The sequence below is a fragment of the Euphorbia lathyris genome, chromosome 2, assembly GCF_963576675.1.
Source record: "Euphorbia lathyris chromosome 2, ddEupLath1.1, whole genome shotgun sequence".
In the NCBI taxonomy this organism is placed as follows: Eukaryota; Viridiplantae; Streptophyta; class Magnoliopsida; order Malpighiales; family Euphorbiaceae; genus Euphorbia; species Euphorbia lathyris.
This window is the reverse complement of record NC_088911.1, coordinates 89,682,757-89,704,107: the sequence shown is the minus strand read 5'-3', so window position 1 is coordinate 89,704,107 and position 21,351 is coordinate 89,682,757. Positions and strand designations below refer to the sequence as shown.

The 21,351-nt window shown below is 32.8% G+C and overlaps 1 protein-coding gene across 1 annotated transcript; it reads right to left on the bottom strand.

Moving 5' to 3' along the window:
* Positions 1-3,101: 3,101 nt before the first annotated feature.
* LOC136220738 (probable 2' cyclic ADP-D-ribose synthase BdTIR) lies at positions 3,102-4,178 on the bottom strand. Its single transcript, XM_066008525.1, has 2 exons — positions 3,634-4,178; positions 3,102-3,446 (listed from the first exon to the last, which is right to left on the bottom strand). Exons 1-2 carry the CDS (start codon positions 4,122-4,124, stop codon positions 3,305-3,307), a joined length of 633 nt encoding a protein of 210 aa, XP_065864597.1. The 5' UTR covers positions 4,125-4,178; the 3' UTR covers positions 3,102-3,304.
* Positions 4,179-21,351: the final 17,173 nt, after the last annotated feature.

The window sequence follows — 21,351 nt, the reverse complement described above, 5'->3', positions numbered from 1 at the left end:
CTCCTTTGTTCCATGCTCTTGTGCTTTTGATATCACATCAATTTGTAATAACAATCACTGCTTATTTCTACAAAGTAACACTATTAGAAATGGTCTAAGAATTGGTGGCGATGTTAATGCTTCTTTTAGCTTGTTGAAAGGTTGGTCAGCCGCTTTGTCCTATTTAATCACATCCTAAGATAAAAGATGATTTAACATTTCAAACAAAATACAGGTTTTGCTTGAACGTATAAAATAATGTAATAAATTTAATCCTAATGTTTCTAATTAATACTAATTTTAGTCATATGTTATCGAAATTTTGAAAAAACTGGGTTGACTGTTATTTAACTGTCATATCAGACCTTCCAAATAGTCTGTCGATAAATTGAAACCGTTTCGTATATTTTTTATTGGTTTTTTATAACTATATTAATAACACAGTAAATATTTTAGACAATTTGACAAAAAAACTGTGATAACTTATATGTCAAAAATTTAGTTTTCAACATTTTAACAGAATTTTTGTAATTTTGTTAGTAATACACTAAATATCTTAGAATAGTTCATATTTGGAACGTTTGAAGTCACAGTTAAATACCAGTTAAATCAATTTTTTCTAATTCTTGCTAACGTGTAGCTAAAATTGATCTTGCTTGTAAACATTAGGGTTCAATTTACACATTTTCATACGTTAAGGTAATATGCACTTTCCTTAAAACTTCCCTTGAAACGTTATGGTTAAATTTGGTCTTTGTGCCTTTTTAAAATGATGAATAAATTTGTTGTAGTATCCTGCTAGCCCAAGGAAGCCACGTATTTCATTGATTATCGACAGAGTCATCCATTAAAGTACACTTGTATCTTTCTTGAATCAACAATGCTCCTTGTTCAGAAATTATATGATCAAAATAGTTGAGGTAAGAAACACCAAACATGCATTTTATTTTCCTCCACAAACAACCGGTTAACCTTTAATATAGTGAAGACTATCTCAAAATGTGAAAGATGGTCCTTCCTTGTTCGTGAATAAACTAGAATCTCATTGAAGAAAAAAAAGGGATGAAACTTCTGAGGTATGATAGAAAAATGACATTCATAAAGTTTTAGAAGGTGGCAGGTGCATTTTGTAAGGACAAATGGCATCACCACGAACTCATTGTGTCCTTCATGTGTGTGAGTTGTCGCACGTTTTTGGGGCCCTCTTGAATATTTTCTTAAAGTCTGTCTATGTTACTTCTGAGAGATAGTAAACATTACTTACTTTCGGGGAAGCTCATGCAGAATCATATTCCGTAGTTCGATACGACTAAATACCTTGAAACACTTGGTTTCCAGGAAAGCTCATGCAGAATCATATTCGTAGATAATCCCTTACTTTCAAATTATTAAACGCATCTAAATTTAGTGAATGGTTTTTCTTATATTTCTACGTCCATACAGTTACATACGCTCTACATGCTACATAATGTACATTTGCGAGCTTATCTAAGATATGTTCATTCTTTTGATAATATAAAGAGATAGATCAAAGTCGTTTAAAATACTTATCAAAAAACTTTCATTAAAAATAGGATGTTGTTCACTTGATTAAAAGCATTGGAACAGGTTTTTGAGATCAAATTTTTCAAGAACAAAAGGTGAAGAATAATAACATTGGAGAATAAACTTTCATTAAAGAATATTTAATAGAATTGGGTCAAAATGAATAACAAAATCTCATGCATGAACCGAAATGGATAAACACCAGAAATTTGGAAAGAATAATTTTATTTAAAAAAACATTTTGCTTTTAAATAAATCAAGGAAATAAAGAATATCAGAAATAAGTCTCATAAATACAAGAACTATAAATAAACAAATAAAAGAGATAAAGGTCCCTCATTGTGTAATCCTAAGAGCATACCTTGCTTTCTATCTTGGTGGATTATGCAGATCTCCGACGTCTAATGCCTCAAATCGCAATGAAATTTTTATAGGTGATTTGATTTACTTTCTCTCTCTAAACTTTCTCTTTCTTTTTCTCCATTTCTTTCTTTCTTTCTTTCTAGCCTTTCCCCCACTCCCTTGGAATTTTGAGCTCCTCTTTACAGGGGCTCAATGTTTGATTGGATGAAGGGTAGAGAAGGGTTAATAAAGGAAGGGTAGAGAAGGGTAGGGAAAGGTAAAGAAATAGAAGGAAGGGTAATTTCTAACCCTTCAAAACCCCTCCAAACCCTTTACCCTTCTAATTTTTTTGTGTTCCAAACATGGGTTTGTAGAAACCCTTACTAACCCTTCCCCCTACCAAACAAGGGTTTCTATCAACCCTTACTAACTCTTCCCTTATTAACCCCTCTAAACCCTCCATCCAATCAAGCCCTTAAGAGGTGGGAGGGGCCGGTGGCGCCAAAATAGGGGGACGATGGCCTCTTGCTCCCCACTAGACCGAGTCACAATCCATTTTGTTATCCGTATCTCGACGCCCGAGGACCACAACAAACTGGATACTACTCTACAACCCTCTCATTTAATGATCATAAGACTCTACTTGTTTAGGGTTCTAAGCATTTCAAATATGAAGTTGAGTTATTTTTATGATACGCTCTCAAATTTAGTTGTTATGAAATTAATTGAGGTAAAGTTGAATGACCATGGTGTAATTCACCTAATTTTACTTTTTTTTGTCTGCAGTGACAATTTATAGGCATTCCCGGACATTAATATATGGGCTTTTTAAGTTTAGCAAAGGCAAAATTACATCATCTTTCAAAAACTATTTACAGCTATATTAAAATTATGTTAAATTAGTAAAATCAGTAATTTTAATATATTTTAAGGATTAAAATTTATAAATTAGAAGTCTAGAATATATTTTCTAGGGTTTATTATTTATGAATTGGAGTTTAGAATTTTTAAATTATAATGTAAAATCATAATATATAAAGAATGATGACATATTAAGAATTAAATTTGGTGATATGATTTAGTTGTAAGTTTATACTTAATTATGATATTCATGCATTTGAGCCTTTAGCAAATATGAAGTGGTTCAAATGACAGCTTGCTATAAAATGGCTCCTAAGGCCCGACTTTGCAATAATGAGATTAATACAAATGTATACATACACCTCACATGATGAAGGAGACATTAATATATAATTCAAATTCAACTGTATACATAATTCAATGGGAGCTTAATTTATTTCTTACATCTTTAAAAAAATTATGGTTATTACAAAATTACAAAAATTAAAAAAAATGAATGACTGAATAGATTTTACAGTTTTCTTAACATTGAAAAATGGAAAATTAGTAGAAAAAAAGAAAGAAAGAAAGATGTTAATTAAGGAAGCATGTTTCCATGTTTGATGCAGTGAACAGGAGGAATCTGAATCTTGCGACGCAGCATGTACTTTTCATTTTCAATCTCAATTAAGCTTTTTATCACTATATCAGTTGCACTTGTTACCACTTCTGACCAGTTCCTGCAATATTATCAAAATGCAATGTTAAATACTAAATACAAAACATCTATAACATTTCTTTTCATCTTTAAAATCAGGATCAGGGCCAGTTTTGAGGGTGCCTGACCTCCCTCCAAATGGTAGGGGCACGAGAAAAATCAACTGATATATAACTGCACCATTTTAGATAGAAGTGTTATATACGTACCCTTTTAAGGAGTCGAAAGTTAAGCCAACCGTGTACTTAGTTTCCTCAAGAGCCCAATTAAACCTCCGAATATCTTCCGGCGAACACTGTGCCTTATCAATGTTAATTCGGAGGTGCGACGGCTTGATATCGCAGAAGATGGGAATAACCTTCTTCTTAGTCTCCATAATTAGAGCTAATTCATGAAGGCAAAAATAGGATTCACAATATCTAGGAGACAAAACAGCAACGCCAACTTTACATTGCCTTATTGCCCTATTGATATTCTCAAATAACTTGTCACCTGGTTTCATATTCTTGTTATCCAAGAAAGGTGTTAGGTTTAACCTATAAAGTTGGTCATAAAGCAATGTCCCTACGGTGCGTTTCGTGTCTATACCTCTATGATTAATAAACACGTCACATGGAGGTTTTGTATTTGTAGCACGATTCATCATCTGGTTTTGGCTCATAAATTGGCGCTGTAATTTTAGAATGGCTGAACGATGCATGGCTGTATAAATATGGTTGTCGTTTTGCTTGTAAGATGGATGCGTTTTGTTTTGTTTTGGTTTGGGAGTAAAAGAAAGGTATGGAAGGTGAGGTTTATATAGAAGATGAATTTTGACTTGTATAGTTGAATTTGGCAAAGAAGAGAATGTGAACGAAGAGACTGAAGCTGAAGCGTGTGTTTGATTTTGATAGATGTCTGAATTAAATTCTCAAGGCTCCTTCAAAGACGTTGTGCTTCTCTTACTCTATTTTAATATGTCTGCGCAAATCTTACCACTCAATGAAGATAAAATTCGTTTATTTTTCAATGAAGGCATGCAGTAGCGAATACATGATTAGTCGGTTGGGGGGCTGATTTTACACGTGCGTTCGGAATTTTTTTTTTTTTTTACTAAATCGAATTTGCTTAATTTTTTTTTTTGTATATATGTGTGTTATAATTTGAATGGTCAAGAACCAATTTTAAGGAGACCTAAAAAGCCAAAAAAAATAGAAATTTGGATTTATGGATGCCTAACAAGCCAAAAAAAATTAGAAATTTGGATTTAGAAATACTTAACAGGTCTAAAAAAATTAGAAATTTGGATTTATGTAGTACTTAATAGATCCAAAATATTGAAATTTTGAATTTTGGACAAATCTAACACGTAATGAGATATATTTAATTTTTTTTATTAGTTCAATACTAGTTTCTAAAAAAATTATAACATTTTTATATTTTTTTATTTTTATTTTTAAAATTTAATTTAGAAATTAAGTTGTCTGAGTCTCAAAAATAAGAAATTAATTTTTTTAATGAAAAGATATAATAAAAATGAGTTTAAGAGTGTTATGAGAATAAATAAATTAATTAATAATGGTAACATAGTTTTATAATTATTGAAAAATAAAATTTAAATAAATAAACACTTTTTAAAATAAATTGAGGTTAGGAGGAATTGAACCTAGTACCTTTTAAGAAAAACAAGTGTTTTAACCATCTCGCCTATCTTTAAATAATAAAATATTACTACATAAAGTCTATATACACTAATATTTGGGGGGACGAAACTACTCGTGACCATGGCGGTTCCGGCGGCCAGAGGGGCCCGGCCCCCCAGGCCCCCCTGTATACGCCCCTGAAGGCATGATAACGCTTAAACATACCACAGCTACCTAAAAGAACTATAAACTAGAAGAAAACCTCAAAACCTAGATGACGAATAAAAAGAATTCCGATTTAACCTCCACAATATAATAAAAAAAATTACTTAAATGTATATTTTTATGTTTTTTTGGTTAAACCATCCGGTACTCCAAACCACATTGGCCGACTAATCCGGATTCAGGGCGGGTCCAAGGATTACGGTATTTAACTAATCTAAATCAATCCATTGAATTTATTGATTCTTAATCTAATTGTCATTGGTTCGATTTTCCGTCTGATTTTAAAAATAATGATAAATATCCTCTAATTTAGGGGCAATTAGTAACCTAGATAAGTTGCTAGCCACCCAAGTATTTAATTGTTCAATATTTATGCACCCAAATAGAATTCAGTGTATGGTTTCATTGACTGTTTCAAAATTCAATGTATGGGCTCTACGATCATGGAATAAAATTTCCTTCTAAGAGAATTACAATGTAGTATATAAGAAATATTCAAAATTCAAAACGTTGAAAAGATCGTACGAAATTTCAAGTTATTCTCATTAAGTATTACTAAATTTTTGGCATGTTTCCTTTTTCTCTTTTAAATGGACGGTGAGAATTATAGTATTTTTATGTGAAATTGAATTTTGTATGGCTATTAATTTCCAAATGGAACTATTTTAAAAACTAAAGAGATCTAAAATTTTATAGTCACAGTTTTTCCATCGTGATTTTCTCCCTTTTATAGATATTGGCTCTGTTTGGTCAAGAGCGTTTTGGGATAAAAAGAGCGGTTTTGACCAATTTTAAAGGTTTGACCACTGAAACCGCTGATTGGAGTGTTTGGTGGAGAGAGGTTTGGAAGAGAGTTTTGGGATGAAAACGCTAATTTAGAAAAAGCTCTTAAAAAGAGCTTTTTCAATTAGCGTTTTGGAATATTAAAATTAATGAACTTCTTTAACCCTAATAGATAGACTCCCTCTTCTCCTGCGCCAAAATTAATGCCCTTATTCGTCTTTTTGTACAAACCGCTATTATCAATCAGCTAATTTTTACCAAACAGGTCTACACAAACAGCTAGTCAAATCAGCTAGTCAAATCAGTTAATGTAAACAACTAACAGCTAATGTAATCAGCTAACAGCTAACAGCTAATTCGCAAATAGGGCCATTATTAGCAACTTCCTGCTATTTTCTACTAATTCTCGTTCTCCATCATGTGTTAAGAAAATTAAATGGCCTCCTCCTAGTTTACCTCAAGTCTCATGTTTCCTCAATTGATTTTATTCAAGTGGTTTCCCTCATGTAGTCCTCCTCTGAAGGTTTTCCTAATTTCTCTTAAGTGGTTTTCCTCGTATGATTCCTTATATGATTTCCCTACTTTCTCTCGGACGGTTTTCCTGTAAGGGATTGTTTGGAAAATAATAAGGAAAAGTATAAAAATAAATCATGTAATTTCACTCATTTTCAATGATAAATTATGTGCTTTAAAAATTTGCAAGTAGGTATAATGTGTTACCTTTTGTTAGCAAACATAGTCCGAACTGACTAATGGTATTAAAAAAAGTCAAAAGTCTAAGGTCAAAGAGTTATTTTTATCATTTTATTTATTTATTTTATAAATTAACCCTCTTATTATCTAATTATCACATACAAATTCAAAACAAAAACAAAAACAAAAAATCAAACTCGGCATCTCTCTTCTCTATTCATCTTCTCTCTCATTTACGTCTCTCTTCAATTATGTTTATGCAAAACCAAAAAAAAATTAATTTGAACATTGGGTAAATTACACTCATGGCCATTGAACTTTATCATTTTAACATTGTGGTCATTGGATTTCAATTTTTAACAATATAGTCACTGAATTTTACACTTTTTAACACCGGTGAACACTCAACTTTAACTAACTCCTCAAAATGAAAATATTCAATAATTAAAGTTGTTCAGAACGACGATTACCATGAAACCACATTTTTTATTTTCCAAAATCACATTTTTTTGAGCTTTCTCTCTCTAAAACTTCACTCTCTCTCCTAACCAAATAACACTTAAATGACCTCAAAATGAAAATTTTCAAGAATTAAAGTTCCTTAAAATATCATAAACTCTTTGATTTTTTTTACTTTGAGACCGTCAACGGTCGTTTTGAGGCATTTAGTAGCTCCCGGTGTTAAAAAGTGTAAAGCTCGGTAGACATAGTGTTCAGAATTGAAGTTCAATGGTCACAATGTTAAAATGGGTAAAGTTCAGTAGCCATTGATGTAATTTACCCTTTGAACATTGGATAAATAGAGAATATTGTTGCCACATAAGCAATAATCCCTATTGAAATTCTGCTGAGATCAAGCGACAAAGAATCCTACCAATGTTGATAGAAAGATCAATCCGATTGAAATCTGAAGCTCAATTTCAGAATTAGAATGAAAGATAAGGAGAAAAACCTGGGCAAAAATGATAAAAGCCATTCGATGATAAAGAAAAACTAGCAACCCAGATTGTCTGTTCATCGAGAATTTGATTGTAGTGAGCAACAGATGATTAAGCTAAAAGGGTAATTAGAGAGACACATACAGATCTTCTTCGGTTGAAATCAGCCATTTTTCCACTTAATATCCTCCTACTGTAACCAGAGAACCATAAATTGAGTAATGCACATTGCAAAATGCTCATTAAACCAAAGAGATCTTTGGCTTATTTTAGGTTTTAATTTAGTGTAAAAAGGGAAATAAATTCTTACAGCTGCTACAGACATGTCGAGGTCCTTTCTGATTTTTTTTTTTTTAAATATAGTTCTAAGTGACATATATGTGTTCCAAAATTTCAATTTCCTCAACATTTTAAAGAGAGAGAGAGAGAGAGGTGAGGGAGAAGTGAGATGAGTTTGAATTTTTGTTTTTGTTTTAGGAGTTGGGTACGAAATAATTAGATAATAAGATGGTTAATTTACAAAATAAATAAATATAAGAATAAAAATAACTCTCTGCTCTTTGACATTTGACTTTTTCTAATACCATTAGTTAGTTTGGACTCTATTTGCTAACGGAATGTAACAAATGGTACTTATTTGCAAATTCTTATTTTTATCTTAACTTATTTGCAAATTCTTAATCCACATAGTTTATCATTGAAAACGAGTAGAACCACAAAGTTTATTTTTAAATATTTTTCCCAAAATAATATATAAATGAAATTAATTTAAATTCCAACAGACATCTCTCTTTATGATCAGTCATCTCTATTTGTGAACATTTGTGTTCGTTCGTGAACAGTCATATTTATCCGTGAACAGTATACATATTCGTAAGTTATATTTTTACATAATGAAGCTATCAAATTTAGACATAAAGACGAAATACTCTCTGCATGTTCATATTGTTCCTATTTTAATTACTTTATTTTTCCTTTAAAGGAATTTTCAAGAATCTCTCATGCTTTCTTGTCGTTGTAGTAAAAACTTTCATGAACATACTCTCATGACACATATGGATTAGAGAGAGTGCTTGTTGTTCCTTCTTTAACTTCTCCAAATTTCCTATTTGAGCCACAATAAATTCCACACTTCTTGGTAATCCAATAAAACCTTCATTCTAATGCACTAATTATCACAGTTCTCCTTTGTGAGTTGTGGATATTTGTATGAGATCATTCCATTCATCATTTTTTTGAATTTTTTCGGGCTCTAATACCAAATTGTTGGACCGAAAATTGAAGTTTAAAGGTATAGAGGAAGAGTTTAAATTGCTGGAAAAAATCTTGATCTACTATTTGTATTTATAGGTATTTATATATTACAAACATGACTATTAATTAGTAAACAATGTGGCTCTTTAAGAAACAACACACCTCTTAGGAAACATACATGACTCTTGGACAATATAATGAACTAAGACTCTATTAATTATAAGTTTATTATTTCAACAAACCCAATTTCCAACTTGAGAATTTCGATTATTGAATGATGATTTCTCTTTGAGCTGTAATCAAGATCTGCTCGATAACTCCATATGAGCTCGATTTAGTGGCAGCTCTGGAGTTTTCCCTTTATGCAGTCATCAATTGCTCTTCATTCTCTAGCTGATAATATCCATTTTCTATCATGTCTCGCATATCTTGAGATCCCAACAGAGCCTTCATTCTAATGTACCAGTTATCATAGTTTTTCTTAAGGATCATTCCATTCACCGTGATTTTGAATTTTTAACTCTGATATCAGATTATCGAAAAATGGAATTTGATATTCAAAGGAAGAGTGTAAATTGCTGGAAAACCTCTTAGATATTTATAGATTATAAATGTGACTATTAGAAAACAACACAACTTTAGAAAATATAAATGGGCTCTTGGATAAAATACAAGACTCTTAGAAATTTGCAACATAATTAACACGAAAATAAATATAAGTTTATCTTTTCAACACAGTTTCCGAAGCTAAATGGGTTTCATTTTTACTTAAGAATTTCAAATTTCCTTTTTCTATTCGTATTCCATTATATTGTGACAACACCTCTCCTATTGGTATAGGAGCTAGTCTCATTGATAAACAAAACATTTTGATATTGAAATTCATACTACGTGATTATATGGGATTCATTATTACACCACACGTTTATTCTACTATGTAGTTGGTAGGTTTGTTTCCTAAAGTGACGAGTATTAGTTCTCAACTCGAGGCTTTGTTATCCAAGCTTGATATTGCATGTTATAAAATGTTAACCATATAGTTACATGTTAACCTGAGGGGAAAAGTAGAAAATGTTAATCATATAATTACATGTTAATTAACTTAAGTTACAAGATTAGAAGTCAATTAACTTTGGAATCTTATCAATATTGATTTAAAAGATTAAAAAAGAGAAATAGAAATTAAAATTAAGGAACAGGGTAAGATTTGTTGTTGCACATACATTTATAAGAAAGAGGACAAGTCTCAGATGATTGAGGAAGAGTGGAACAAAGCGAGCTAACAATTACTAATTTACAAGGTGAACATGAACGACATGCATGGCTGCAATCTGGTAATCTTGATCCTGCTATTAATTCAACTGCTGATTCTCCTCTTGCTTTCACCACTAGTGTGCTTTTTCTATCTTCATCTCGCTTATTTTCATCACCTATAAATGAAAATTCATCAATATATTCTCATGTTAAAATAATAAGAAATAAAATGAAATGAAGAAAAGAAAAGAAAGCATACAAGAATGATGCCATTGCCATGTAGTGTCTCTGGCAGCAGCAAGAGCAAGAGCAAGGAAAGCTACGACGAAGGGTACCCAATTTTTCATTGCTGTATTGAATCCTGAAAGTGAAATTAAGTGAAAATGAAATTTATAAAGATAAGGAGAGGGAAAATGGAGGCTGGAATTGAATTAAGTCACATGGAAAGAGTAGAGTAGAGATTCACATGAAAATGGCTACTCCCCCAAAAGCACTCACATGGATTCTTCTTCTGTACTCAATTAACCTTTTCCATATGCCATGTGTTCAACACTGAACTTCACTTTCCAAAATCTATTATTCACTGTCCTATGTTTTTTCACCTTTCTTCCTCATCAAATTTCTAATTAAATTCTATTTATTATTCTTAGGATTATATCGTTTGTTTTTTTTGGGTAAGTTACATATTAATCATGAGTAGACTAATTATTTATAACAATCGAAAATTTATAAAAAAATTTCTTAAAATATAAGTACTTAGAAATTAAAAATGGTTTTAGCATATTTGAAAAGAAAAAAAAATGGTTAGCCTTTAATAAAACTGTTTTTTTAATGTATATTTAACAAAAAGTTTCAAAACTGATTTTATATATAATTTCCCTTTTGTTTTATAGAGATTTTACTAGCTTTCATTTAGAGGGGAAATACAAATAAAGACCCATAGCTAGGCCTTATCCATTACATGCAAAGGTATATACTCATGTTCTAACTTCACCATAAAATTTAATTTTGAAGTTTGAATCAAATTAATTGCATTTGCAATATGATATCCTCATTTCATATTACATGAACTTAATTAACCATTGTTTCTACTTCAAACAAAAAAATAACCATTATTCCACCTTACGTCATCGTAATGTTTTGAGTTTATTTATTAGTTACTTGAGTTTACACTTTAATTAACCATGTGTGTTGATGTTTACTATTATATATCGTGTTATGTGTTATGTTCTCTCTTAATTGTTGCTTGATTATCACAATATATACAAATTGTGGGCACAAGCTTTGGCCATATAGAAATATTCTCTAAGAAATTTCATAGCCACTCGGCTTTATCCAAGACTACAAACTCATAATCCATAGTGGATATTGTTATAATAGTTTGTCTTGAGGATTTTTAGGACACTGATCCTCCTACTAGAGTAAACATGTATCCACTCGTACCTTTGGAATCTTTTATATCAGATGTCCAACTTGCATCAGGGAATCCTTCTAACATAGGAAGTTCTCTTGTATATTGCAATCTGTAATTGTGAGTGTGCCGTAAATATTGAAGTATCTTTACAATGGCTTTCTAGTGAATTTTCCACAGATTACTTGTGTATCTACTTAGACTGCTGACAGTAAAAGCAATATCAAGCCTTGTACAACTCATGGGATACATTAGATTGCCTATACCCTTGCATATATTTCACTTGGTCAATGCTTTCATCTTTTATTTTTTAGACAGATGTTGACTAGTGTCGATTAGAGTTCTGGCGATACCAAAACCATTCTTATTAGACTTGTTAAGAATCTTGTCCACATAGTGTGACTGAGTCAAGATGAGACTGTTAGGTAAACGTTTGATTTGGATCTCAAAATCACATCTGCGAGTCCCATATCTTTCGTATCAAACTGTGAGTTTAACATGTCCTTAGTACTCTTTGCCATCTTATCATTACTTTCCACAATAACTATGTCATCAACATACACACATAATGATATATCCTTCATTTGTAGTTTTCATATAAATACATTTGCCACACTCGTTTATTTAATAGTCTTTTGCCATCATGACATCATCAAACTTTTTATTTCATTGTTTTGGTGCTTGCTTTTAATCCATATAAAGACTTCATCAATCTATAGACTTTTCTTTGCTGGCGTGGAGCTATACAACCTTCAAGTTGTTCAATATAGATCTCTTTATCTAGATTTTCATTCAAGGAAAGCTACCTTAACATCCATCTGATGTACTTCAAGATTCTAGAAAGCGATGATTGAAAGTATCATCCTAATAGACGTTATCATAGACACGGGAGAGTGTGTGTTAAAGTAGTCATGCATTCTTTTTGTCTATAAGCTTTTATAACCAATATGACCTTATACTTATCAATTGTCATTTTCCATTTGAAAATCCGTCTAAAACTCAGTGGCTCCATTCCCGGAGGGAGGTCCACTATTTCATATGTATGGTTGTGCAAGATGGAGCCTAGAAGAATCTTCGGATTTATTATTTCAACCATGGATCAAACAACCGACATTTTAGCTAATAGCCACTGCAAAGATGCGCTTTCAGCTGTTTCAGAACAAGTTAATGATCAATTCACTATTAACATCACCATTAACTTGCAAGGGACTGATAAGATAAGTATATATGTTAATTGGTTTACTCTCATGTTAGTTAGATAAATGTCTATACACTTTGAATTTAAATACTCTATTGTAAAGTCTACCTTACGTAAGGCTATTTAGGGGATATTTGTTTGCTCATTTTCATACTCATGTTTACCTTTTCACTTCAAAAGTGAGAGTTTTAGGTGTTTAGCTGGTGACCTCTTATTTGCTTTTTATACTTGAAAAATATTCTTTTATAAAAGCACAGAATCCCTGCTTTTTGGAAAATCAGTTTTTTCCAACAGCAACAACAAATGTTAGGTAAAACAAATAGACCCAACCCTCTATTTCAATGAACATTTCTCTTGAGACTCGATCACTGTTATATATATAACATACATTAGAGAGTTCAAATTTTTATCTTTGTCATACTTTTTTCAGTAATTAAAATCTCTTACCTTTTTTTTAAATCAAAAACCTCTTTACTAATTATATTTACAAATTTTAAATAATTAGTCTTATATTTACAAATATTTCGTCGCGGCACTAAAATTTTGGCTCAACATTAAGCAGTTTACAGCCAAATACATTATAGTTAAATTTTAGCAAATTTTTCCTTAAGATTCTCATATATAATTTTTCCTTAATGCTTATATACAACCCTTAGGATTGTATATATCATTTGTCTTTATATATACATGAATGATTATATAAGTTTTAGCGTAAAACAATTGTGATATTAGTATTGTTATTTATTATTATTATTTAGCTCTAAGCTGAAGAAAACATAGTAATGAAATTGTGTTATATAACAACACAATATATATGATTTATCATAGTTTTACTTCTATCCATCTATATCTTTCTCTATTCTAACCTCGTATTAGTATGGTGAGTAGTATTTATACAGAACCAAAAATAAATTTGATCAGTCACCGTTAAATTTAGATTTATTAAAATCTTACGGTGGAAATTAATATCATAAGGCTTGAATCTAATAAGTTTAATCTAACAGTGACTGACTAAATTTATTTTATCAATCGGGGTCTATGTGAATACTAATAATAGTAAGGTATAGCTGAAACACCTAACATCTAAATATACATGCATGGAAGTATTGTATATAAGACTAACTATGTTAAAGTTGTAAAAAATATTAGGCACTAGTTGGACACATGGGGCCCTTGAGGATTAATCAGTAACTAGTCACAGATCAATTGGATTTGTATTTTTTTATTTTTTTACTTTTTAGTAAGCAAAAGTATTATATAAATGCAATAAAAATATGTATTATACTATGTAAAATAATAATATAAAATTATTTAATATAGAAATATATGTATATTTATGACATATTACAAATATGCAAACAACAACGTAATATTTATATAATAATATTATTAAAACAATTCATACAAGTAAAATATAATGTGCAGAACTAATATGTAAACTATGAAAATAATAAACTCACTTTATCCAAAGTCATACAACAATATTATAAAGTGAATCATAATAAAATAAAATAAATATTTTTTACGGTCGTCCAAGCGGTTTAAAAAACGACCAGGGAGGCTGGACGAAAAAATCGAAATGGATTCTTGATTTTAGCACTTAAGCGGGACCTAAGTGATCTTAGCGGCCTTGTTTGTGAAAAATAACTATAGTAATACAATTATATATAATAAAAAAAAACTAGAATTTCTTGTGCATCCTAAGTAGGGATGGCAACGGTGCGGGACGGGAATGGGTATGCATTTATATCACCATGTCCCCAAATATTTACAAGATAGTTTCGGGGGATCCCCATTAAATGATTCGGGAATTTTTTCATCCCCATCCCCTCCCCATACGGTTTCGGTACGGTTTTGGAGTGTCCAATAAATTAATAATATTACTTTTTATATATACAAAAATTTAAGTATAATATTTAAAAAAAAAATAACCAAAAACATTTAAAATTGTACTTGTTACATTACAGAGTAACTAGCAAACTGGTTACAGATTAATCTGTAACAACCAAACTGGTTACAGAAATTTGTAACCAGCAATTGCTGATTACAGATGTAACCAGCAACAATTATATTGCCCTTATACATATTTTTTATTTTATAAAAAGTTACTAATTTATTATGATACATTGATATAAAAATAATGGTTAGAAATTAAAATTAATAATTTTATTCGAGGATCCCCATAGAAATTTACATGGTAACAGGGTGGCGATCCCCACGGGGCGGCGATCCCCACGGGGTGGATATAGCAATCCCCATCCTCATTCCCAATTTTTACGGTTAGTTTTTGCCCCCGTCGGTTCGGATAATCCCCTTCCCGTTGCTACCCCTAATCTTAAGAAAAGATAATCCAAATTTTGTTAAAAAGAAATGAAGAATATACAAGGTACAAAATAGTACTCAAATAATTGGTTAAGGTGGTTCAACGGCATTGTTTTTCTTGACTTATTATGGCATGTCGTGATCTATATGACAGAGATTGGGAGATGCGGCTCGTTCATATCCCACGAGAAGGGAACAGGGCAGCTAATTGGATGGCAAACTACGCATGGAGTTGGAGTTTAGGTCTTCACGAGTGTGATGCGCCTCATATAGGCATCCAGGACATTCTTTTTTCTGATTTTTGTGGATCTGCGCTTCCCAGAATGACCCGTCTTAATGGTCGGTCTATTTTTAATGTTTTCTTAAGATTAGCCCGTCCATTGTAACCAAAAAATAATTGTTTAAAAGGTGGGTATGGCATAACTATGATATATTAAGATGAATTGGCTTTTAACTAAAACTTTAAATTAAATTGATACTTAATTGAAATAAAAGGTTAAATGATAATTAAACTCAATTCATATTAATATCAGAACTCAATTATTACTTTACTCTCTTTTTTTCTCATCAAAAACTGTATTTGAGTGATAGCTATATAACAACCCTCAATTAATGCTCAGCTCCTTGCTTATTAAATTATGATTGCTATTTTGTACCTAATTAAAAAAAGTTGCATGATGATCATAGACTCATCAATATTAAGCATACTTAACAATAACATTTCATCTTAAATTATAATAATCCATACTAAAGCATTGCTAATTGATTTATGAATTTTCTATATTTGTGTCCTTAATTTATTTATTTAATATTTATTATCATTAGCTAATTAAATTAAGACAAATGATATATACAACTCTAAGGGTTGTATATAGGTATTAATTAAGCATTAATTTTTCGTATATTTTTTTATATTTTCAGTAAGAAAATCTTAATTGTAAAAATAAATATTTATTTATATTGAAAATATAACAATATATTATGACTATATGCATTTATGAATGGTTCTTTTTTTTGTAGGATAGGAAAAGAAAAACAAACAACAAAAGCCGCTTAACCCGGGATCAGCCTAGGAAAACTGACCTCACCACATCCTCCAAGATCATAGAAGAAACAAAGACCGGAGGAGAAGAAAAGATAGAGAGACCCAACATTCTTGAATGCCCTTCCACCGCAAGACGGTCCGCTACACGATTTTGCTCCCTATAAATATGAGCAAAGCTAAGAGAATCAAAGGAGTAGCCAATCCTTCTAATGCCTTTGATTAAGTTTTGGCTATTTAGGCAAATAGCATTGTTCTCAGAAATCATTTTAACCGCTTCAAGGTTATCTGACTCTACAAGAAGCTTCTTCACCCCCAGATTTTTCGCTAGCTTCAGGCCAGAAAAAATCCCCCAAAGCTCTGCAGAAAAAGACGAACCAATACCCAAATTCTGAGAGAAACCAAATACCCAACTGTCACCATCATCTCTTAGAACCCCTCCTGCGGCAATTCTCCCGTCCATTAGACAAGAACCATCAGTGTTAAGCTTAACCACACCATCGCTCGACATACACCAGCTTAAAAGATGGACCTCCTTCCTCTGAACAGCCCTAGCCAAGGGGTCCTCAACATAGCTATCAACCAAGGTGCTAATCTTTTTGGAAAAGAAATCTAAGACATTCGGCAAAAACACCATTTCTCCTCCAAAAATCTCCTCATTTCTCCATCTCTAAATCTGATGGCAAACCACCACAAATAAAAGAACACCCTGATTCAACTCAGCCAGAAGTTTCCCATTAATCTCATCCACAAACCAATCATTCACAGAGTGGGCTAAAAAAGAAGAAAGCACATTTCTAGGGAGAACTCTCCTCCAAACCTCTTTACTTTTCTCACAGTCCCTGAGAGCATGGCACAAAGTCTCTTCATTACCTCTGCATCTGCCACAAGCTCCAGACTCCACCAGATGCTTCCTTTTCCTATCCGAATTAGTAAGCAACCTATTTTTAACCCCTAGCCACAGGAAACTTCTAATACGGTACATCACTTTTAAGGCCAAAATCGTCTTCCACACCCCTGGAGACGAGGTATCCAACTCCTGATAGAATGCCTGAAAAGCTTATTTACAAGAATAGGCCCCGTTGTTCGTCAAAGACCAACAGTAACTATCATTGTCTTCCATTTTACTACTAATCTGAACTCCTCTAATTCTAAGGAGCGATTCCAGACTGAGGTAGGAATCAAATTTTGACCAAATCCACTCACCCTCAGAATCCACCACATCTGCAATCCTCCAGTTCTGAATTTCCAAAGGCGGCAAAGAAGCACAGACTTCCAATAAAGGCTTTTTCCCAATCCATATATCATTCCAGAAACTGATGGATCTACCATTTCCCACATTCCACCCAATCCCTGAACAAAACTCAGCAAAAACCGCATTAATGCCTTTCCAAAGAAAGGAACAATTAACCACTCTATCCTTAGGACCCCCAAACACCTTATCCTTCCGATATTTCCCGCATAAAAGTTGAACCCAAAGAGCTGAAGGAAGCTGCCACATTCGCCATAGGAGTTTCATTAATAAGACTTTATTATTATCTCTGGCTTTCCTAATGCCCAGACCTCCCATATCCTTAGGTTGACAAACCTCATTCTAAGGAACGAGGTGGATCTTCCTCCCCTCCTCAGCTTCTCCCCACAGGAACCTATGATTAATTTTATCAAGGTCCTTGAGAACATGCTCAAGAAGATGACAAGCCTGCATAATATGATTGGGAGTCGCACAATTGATAGATTGAATCAACGTAAGTCAGCCAGCGAGAGAGAGAGTCTTAGCTTTCCAAGTGGCACACTTCATATTAGCTTTATTCAAAGTATCTTTAAAAGACACTTTTGACACTCTCTCACTATGGAGGGGAATACCCAGATACTTCCCACGAGAGCAAGTCAGAGGAATTCCAGACAGATCACTCATCCTTTTGCATGCTCTCTAGTTCATATTCTTAGAGCACATCATCCTGGACTTCTGGACATTGAGCTTCTGACCAGAGGCAGAACAGAAACAATCAAGAATATCCATAATGATACTTAACTGCTCCTCATTACCTTCCAGAAAGATTAGAACATCATCTGCAAAGAACAAGTGAGTAACCTGGGGACAGAACTTATTGATGGCCACCGGGTGGAATTTCCTATTATCAACAGCATCTTGGATCAGGTGAGACAACCTTTCCATTGCAATAACAAATAAGAAAGGGCTCATTGGGTCCCCTTGACGGATACCCCGGCCAGGAGAGAATTCCTCCGACATATCCCCATTGATCAAAACTTGAAAAACAGGAGAAGATATACAAACCTTTATTAACCTTCTCCAATTGTCCGGGATCCTTGCTCTCTCCAGACTCTCCATCAGAAAACTCCAGTTAATGCGATCATAGGCTTTCTCCAGATCCAACTTAGGAGCCACAATACCTCTCTTCCCCTTTTTAATCTTCATAGTGTGGACCATCTCTTGGGCAATCACCACATTATCCATCATTTGTCTACCAGGCACAAAGCTTCCCTGATTCTGACTAATGATCTCAGGAAGAATGCAACGGATTCTATTTGCCACAATCTTTGTAATAGTCTTATAGAGAACATTACAAAGACTGATAGGCCTCATATGTAAGAAAGAAGAAGGCTTCTCAACTTTAGGAATCAGAACAAGAAGGGTTCTGTTTACCAGCCCGATATCCTGAGAGCCATTAAAAACACCTTTGATGAAGTTGTAAATGCCTTCCTTCACAACCTCCCAGTGTTTATGGTAAAAACCAGCAGGCAGACCATCAACCCCAGGAGCTTTAGTAGCCCCAATACTAAAAATGGCTTGATCAATTTCTTTCAGGGAGATAGGGTGGAAGGCTTCCAGAATTCTATCCTCTCCCACCATGGGAAAGGTAGCAACAGATTGAGCCTTATCTAGATCAACAGGTTCCTCTTTAAAAAGGTCCCTATAGAAGTCCAGGGCCAAGTGTCGAATATCTTCGTCCTCATAAACCCAATCACCATTAGAGTTTTTAATAACATCAATCCTATTCCTCTGTCTTCTAATAACGGTAGAGAGATGAAAATACATGGTATTCTAATCCCCATCTTTGATCCAGGCTTTCCTAGACTTTTAAAACCAAAGAAGTTCTTCCTGCCGAAGCACAGCTTCCAACTCCTTCTGAAGGGTTCTGAGAAGGCCATCCAAACTGTGATCGAACCTAACCTCCAACCTACGCTGAATGCCCTCAATTCTACTCAATAATTTATTCTTCCTCCTAATAATATGCCCAAAGATGTTTTTATTCCACCTCAGCACATTCTTTCTGAAACCCTCAGCAGCTTGAAGGACATTCGAGTGAGGCTTCCAATTATCTTAAACGAATTCCTTAAACTTAGGGTGAGACTCCCAAGCCACCTGATACCGGAACGGTCTCTCCCCCCTAGGCCGATTGCCTCTCATCAGCCTGAATAAGATAGGACAGTGATTTGAATAACGGAACGGGAGATTTAACACAGAACCTTCAGGAAATCTAGATTGAGCTGAAACATTAGCATAAACTTTGTCCAAACGAACAAAGATACTGTTGCGCTTCCAAGTGAACTTATGACCAGACGCACCTAGATCAGAAAGCCCACATAAATCCATACTATTCTTATGTTTAAGGCAACGGTTAACATAGTGATGCGAACCCCCTCTCCGATCACTCATAAGGGCAATATCATTAAAGTCACCAGCCACAAACCAAGACTCAGTTATGTTAACACTCATAGAGTAAAGAACCTCCCAAAGCCGTTTCCGATTAGCCAGGACAGGATCAGCATACACCAGGGTAATAAAAAAGGGTTTATTACCAGAAACACTCACTTTACTATGAATAAACTGTTTATCCATACTAATTATATCGAAATGAACACGATCTGGCTTCCAGAAAAGCCAAATCCCACCAGCCCGGCCAGTAGCTTCCGATCTAACACAGTTCCAGTTCCTAAACTTTTTAATCACCTCATCTGCTTTTACTCCACTAATCTTAGTTTCCATTAAAGCAAAACAAGAAGGATTTTTTTATGAATGGTTCTTTTTAAGTATCAACAAGTTTTATTATAGATTTTTTTTAAGCTAAATTAATATTAATGATAGGAATACGTAGGTTTTTACATCCCTTAGGAATGTAAATAGGGTAATGCTATTTGGGTAAAAAAAAAGTTAGGATAGAATAGATAGAATTGAAAAAGATGACTAATATAACCCTATAAACAGATAAATAGATAAAAACTAATATATCTAATTAAAAATCCTAATAGCGTTATATTAGTCATCTTTTTCAATTCTATCTATTCTATCCTAACTTTTTCTATCCAAATGTCTTTACCCATATAAATATGGGGATCCTTAAATTAAACATGAAAGTCAAAGTTTAAACATTATTTTGTTATCCGATTTAATAATTGAAGACATTGTATTTATAAAATCATATATTTATTTATTAAAGGATATTTTTTTTTATAAGTACTTACAATTGATATTGTTTGAATCTTAAAATAAACACAAAATTGTGAAAGGTGTCAGAGATTAATATAAAATCTGTAATAAGTCTTAACTAGAATTTTTAGTTCAAATGGTTCCATAAAAATTTGAGTCCTGATAATCTCATTAATTTGTGGCATTAAAAATACAATAGGAAATAGACATTTATTCATATTGCACACTTTAAAAAGAAAGTGCCATCTGCCCTTGTGCTATGAATTAGACCGTCTCCTAGCTCGCACCTTAGTGATATCTTCAGGAAAGAAAAAAAATTTGGCAGCTATAGAAGGATCTTTTTATAGCTATATATATTATAATATGTTTTTTTAATATTAAACTACGTGAGTCACATGAAATAAATAAAACTATGGCATATAGATACAGTGGCGGAGTAAGGAATCTAAATCTAGGGAGCGAATTTTAACTATGCAACCAATGTCGTAGTCAGTTTTACTAGAGTTGGGAAAAAATTTCTAAAGTCCAACCAGTTGGGTCTCGGCAAAAAAAAATTAGCCTCTAGCAGCCTGAAACTTCATGTTTTGATATGTTGGAGGCTAAGGGCCCGTTTGTTTTATCTACTGTTTGTTGTTGTTGTTACGGTTTGCTGTTTGCTGTTGGAAAAACCTGTTTTTCCAAAAAGTAGAGATTCTCTGCTTTTGTAAAAAGTTGCTTTTCAGGTGTAAAAGGCAA

Coding starts and splice junctions, on each gene's coding strand:
- LOC136220738 (XM_066008525.1), bottom strand. CDS start 4,124: ATGCATCGTTCAGCCATTCTAAAATTACAGCGCCAATTTATGAGCCAA. Junction 3,447..3,633: donor ACTTTCGACTCCTTAAAAGG/GTACGTATATAA, acceptor ATAATATTGCAG/GAACTGGTCAGAAGTGGTAA.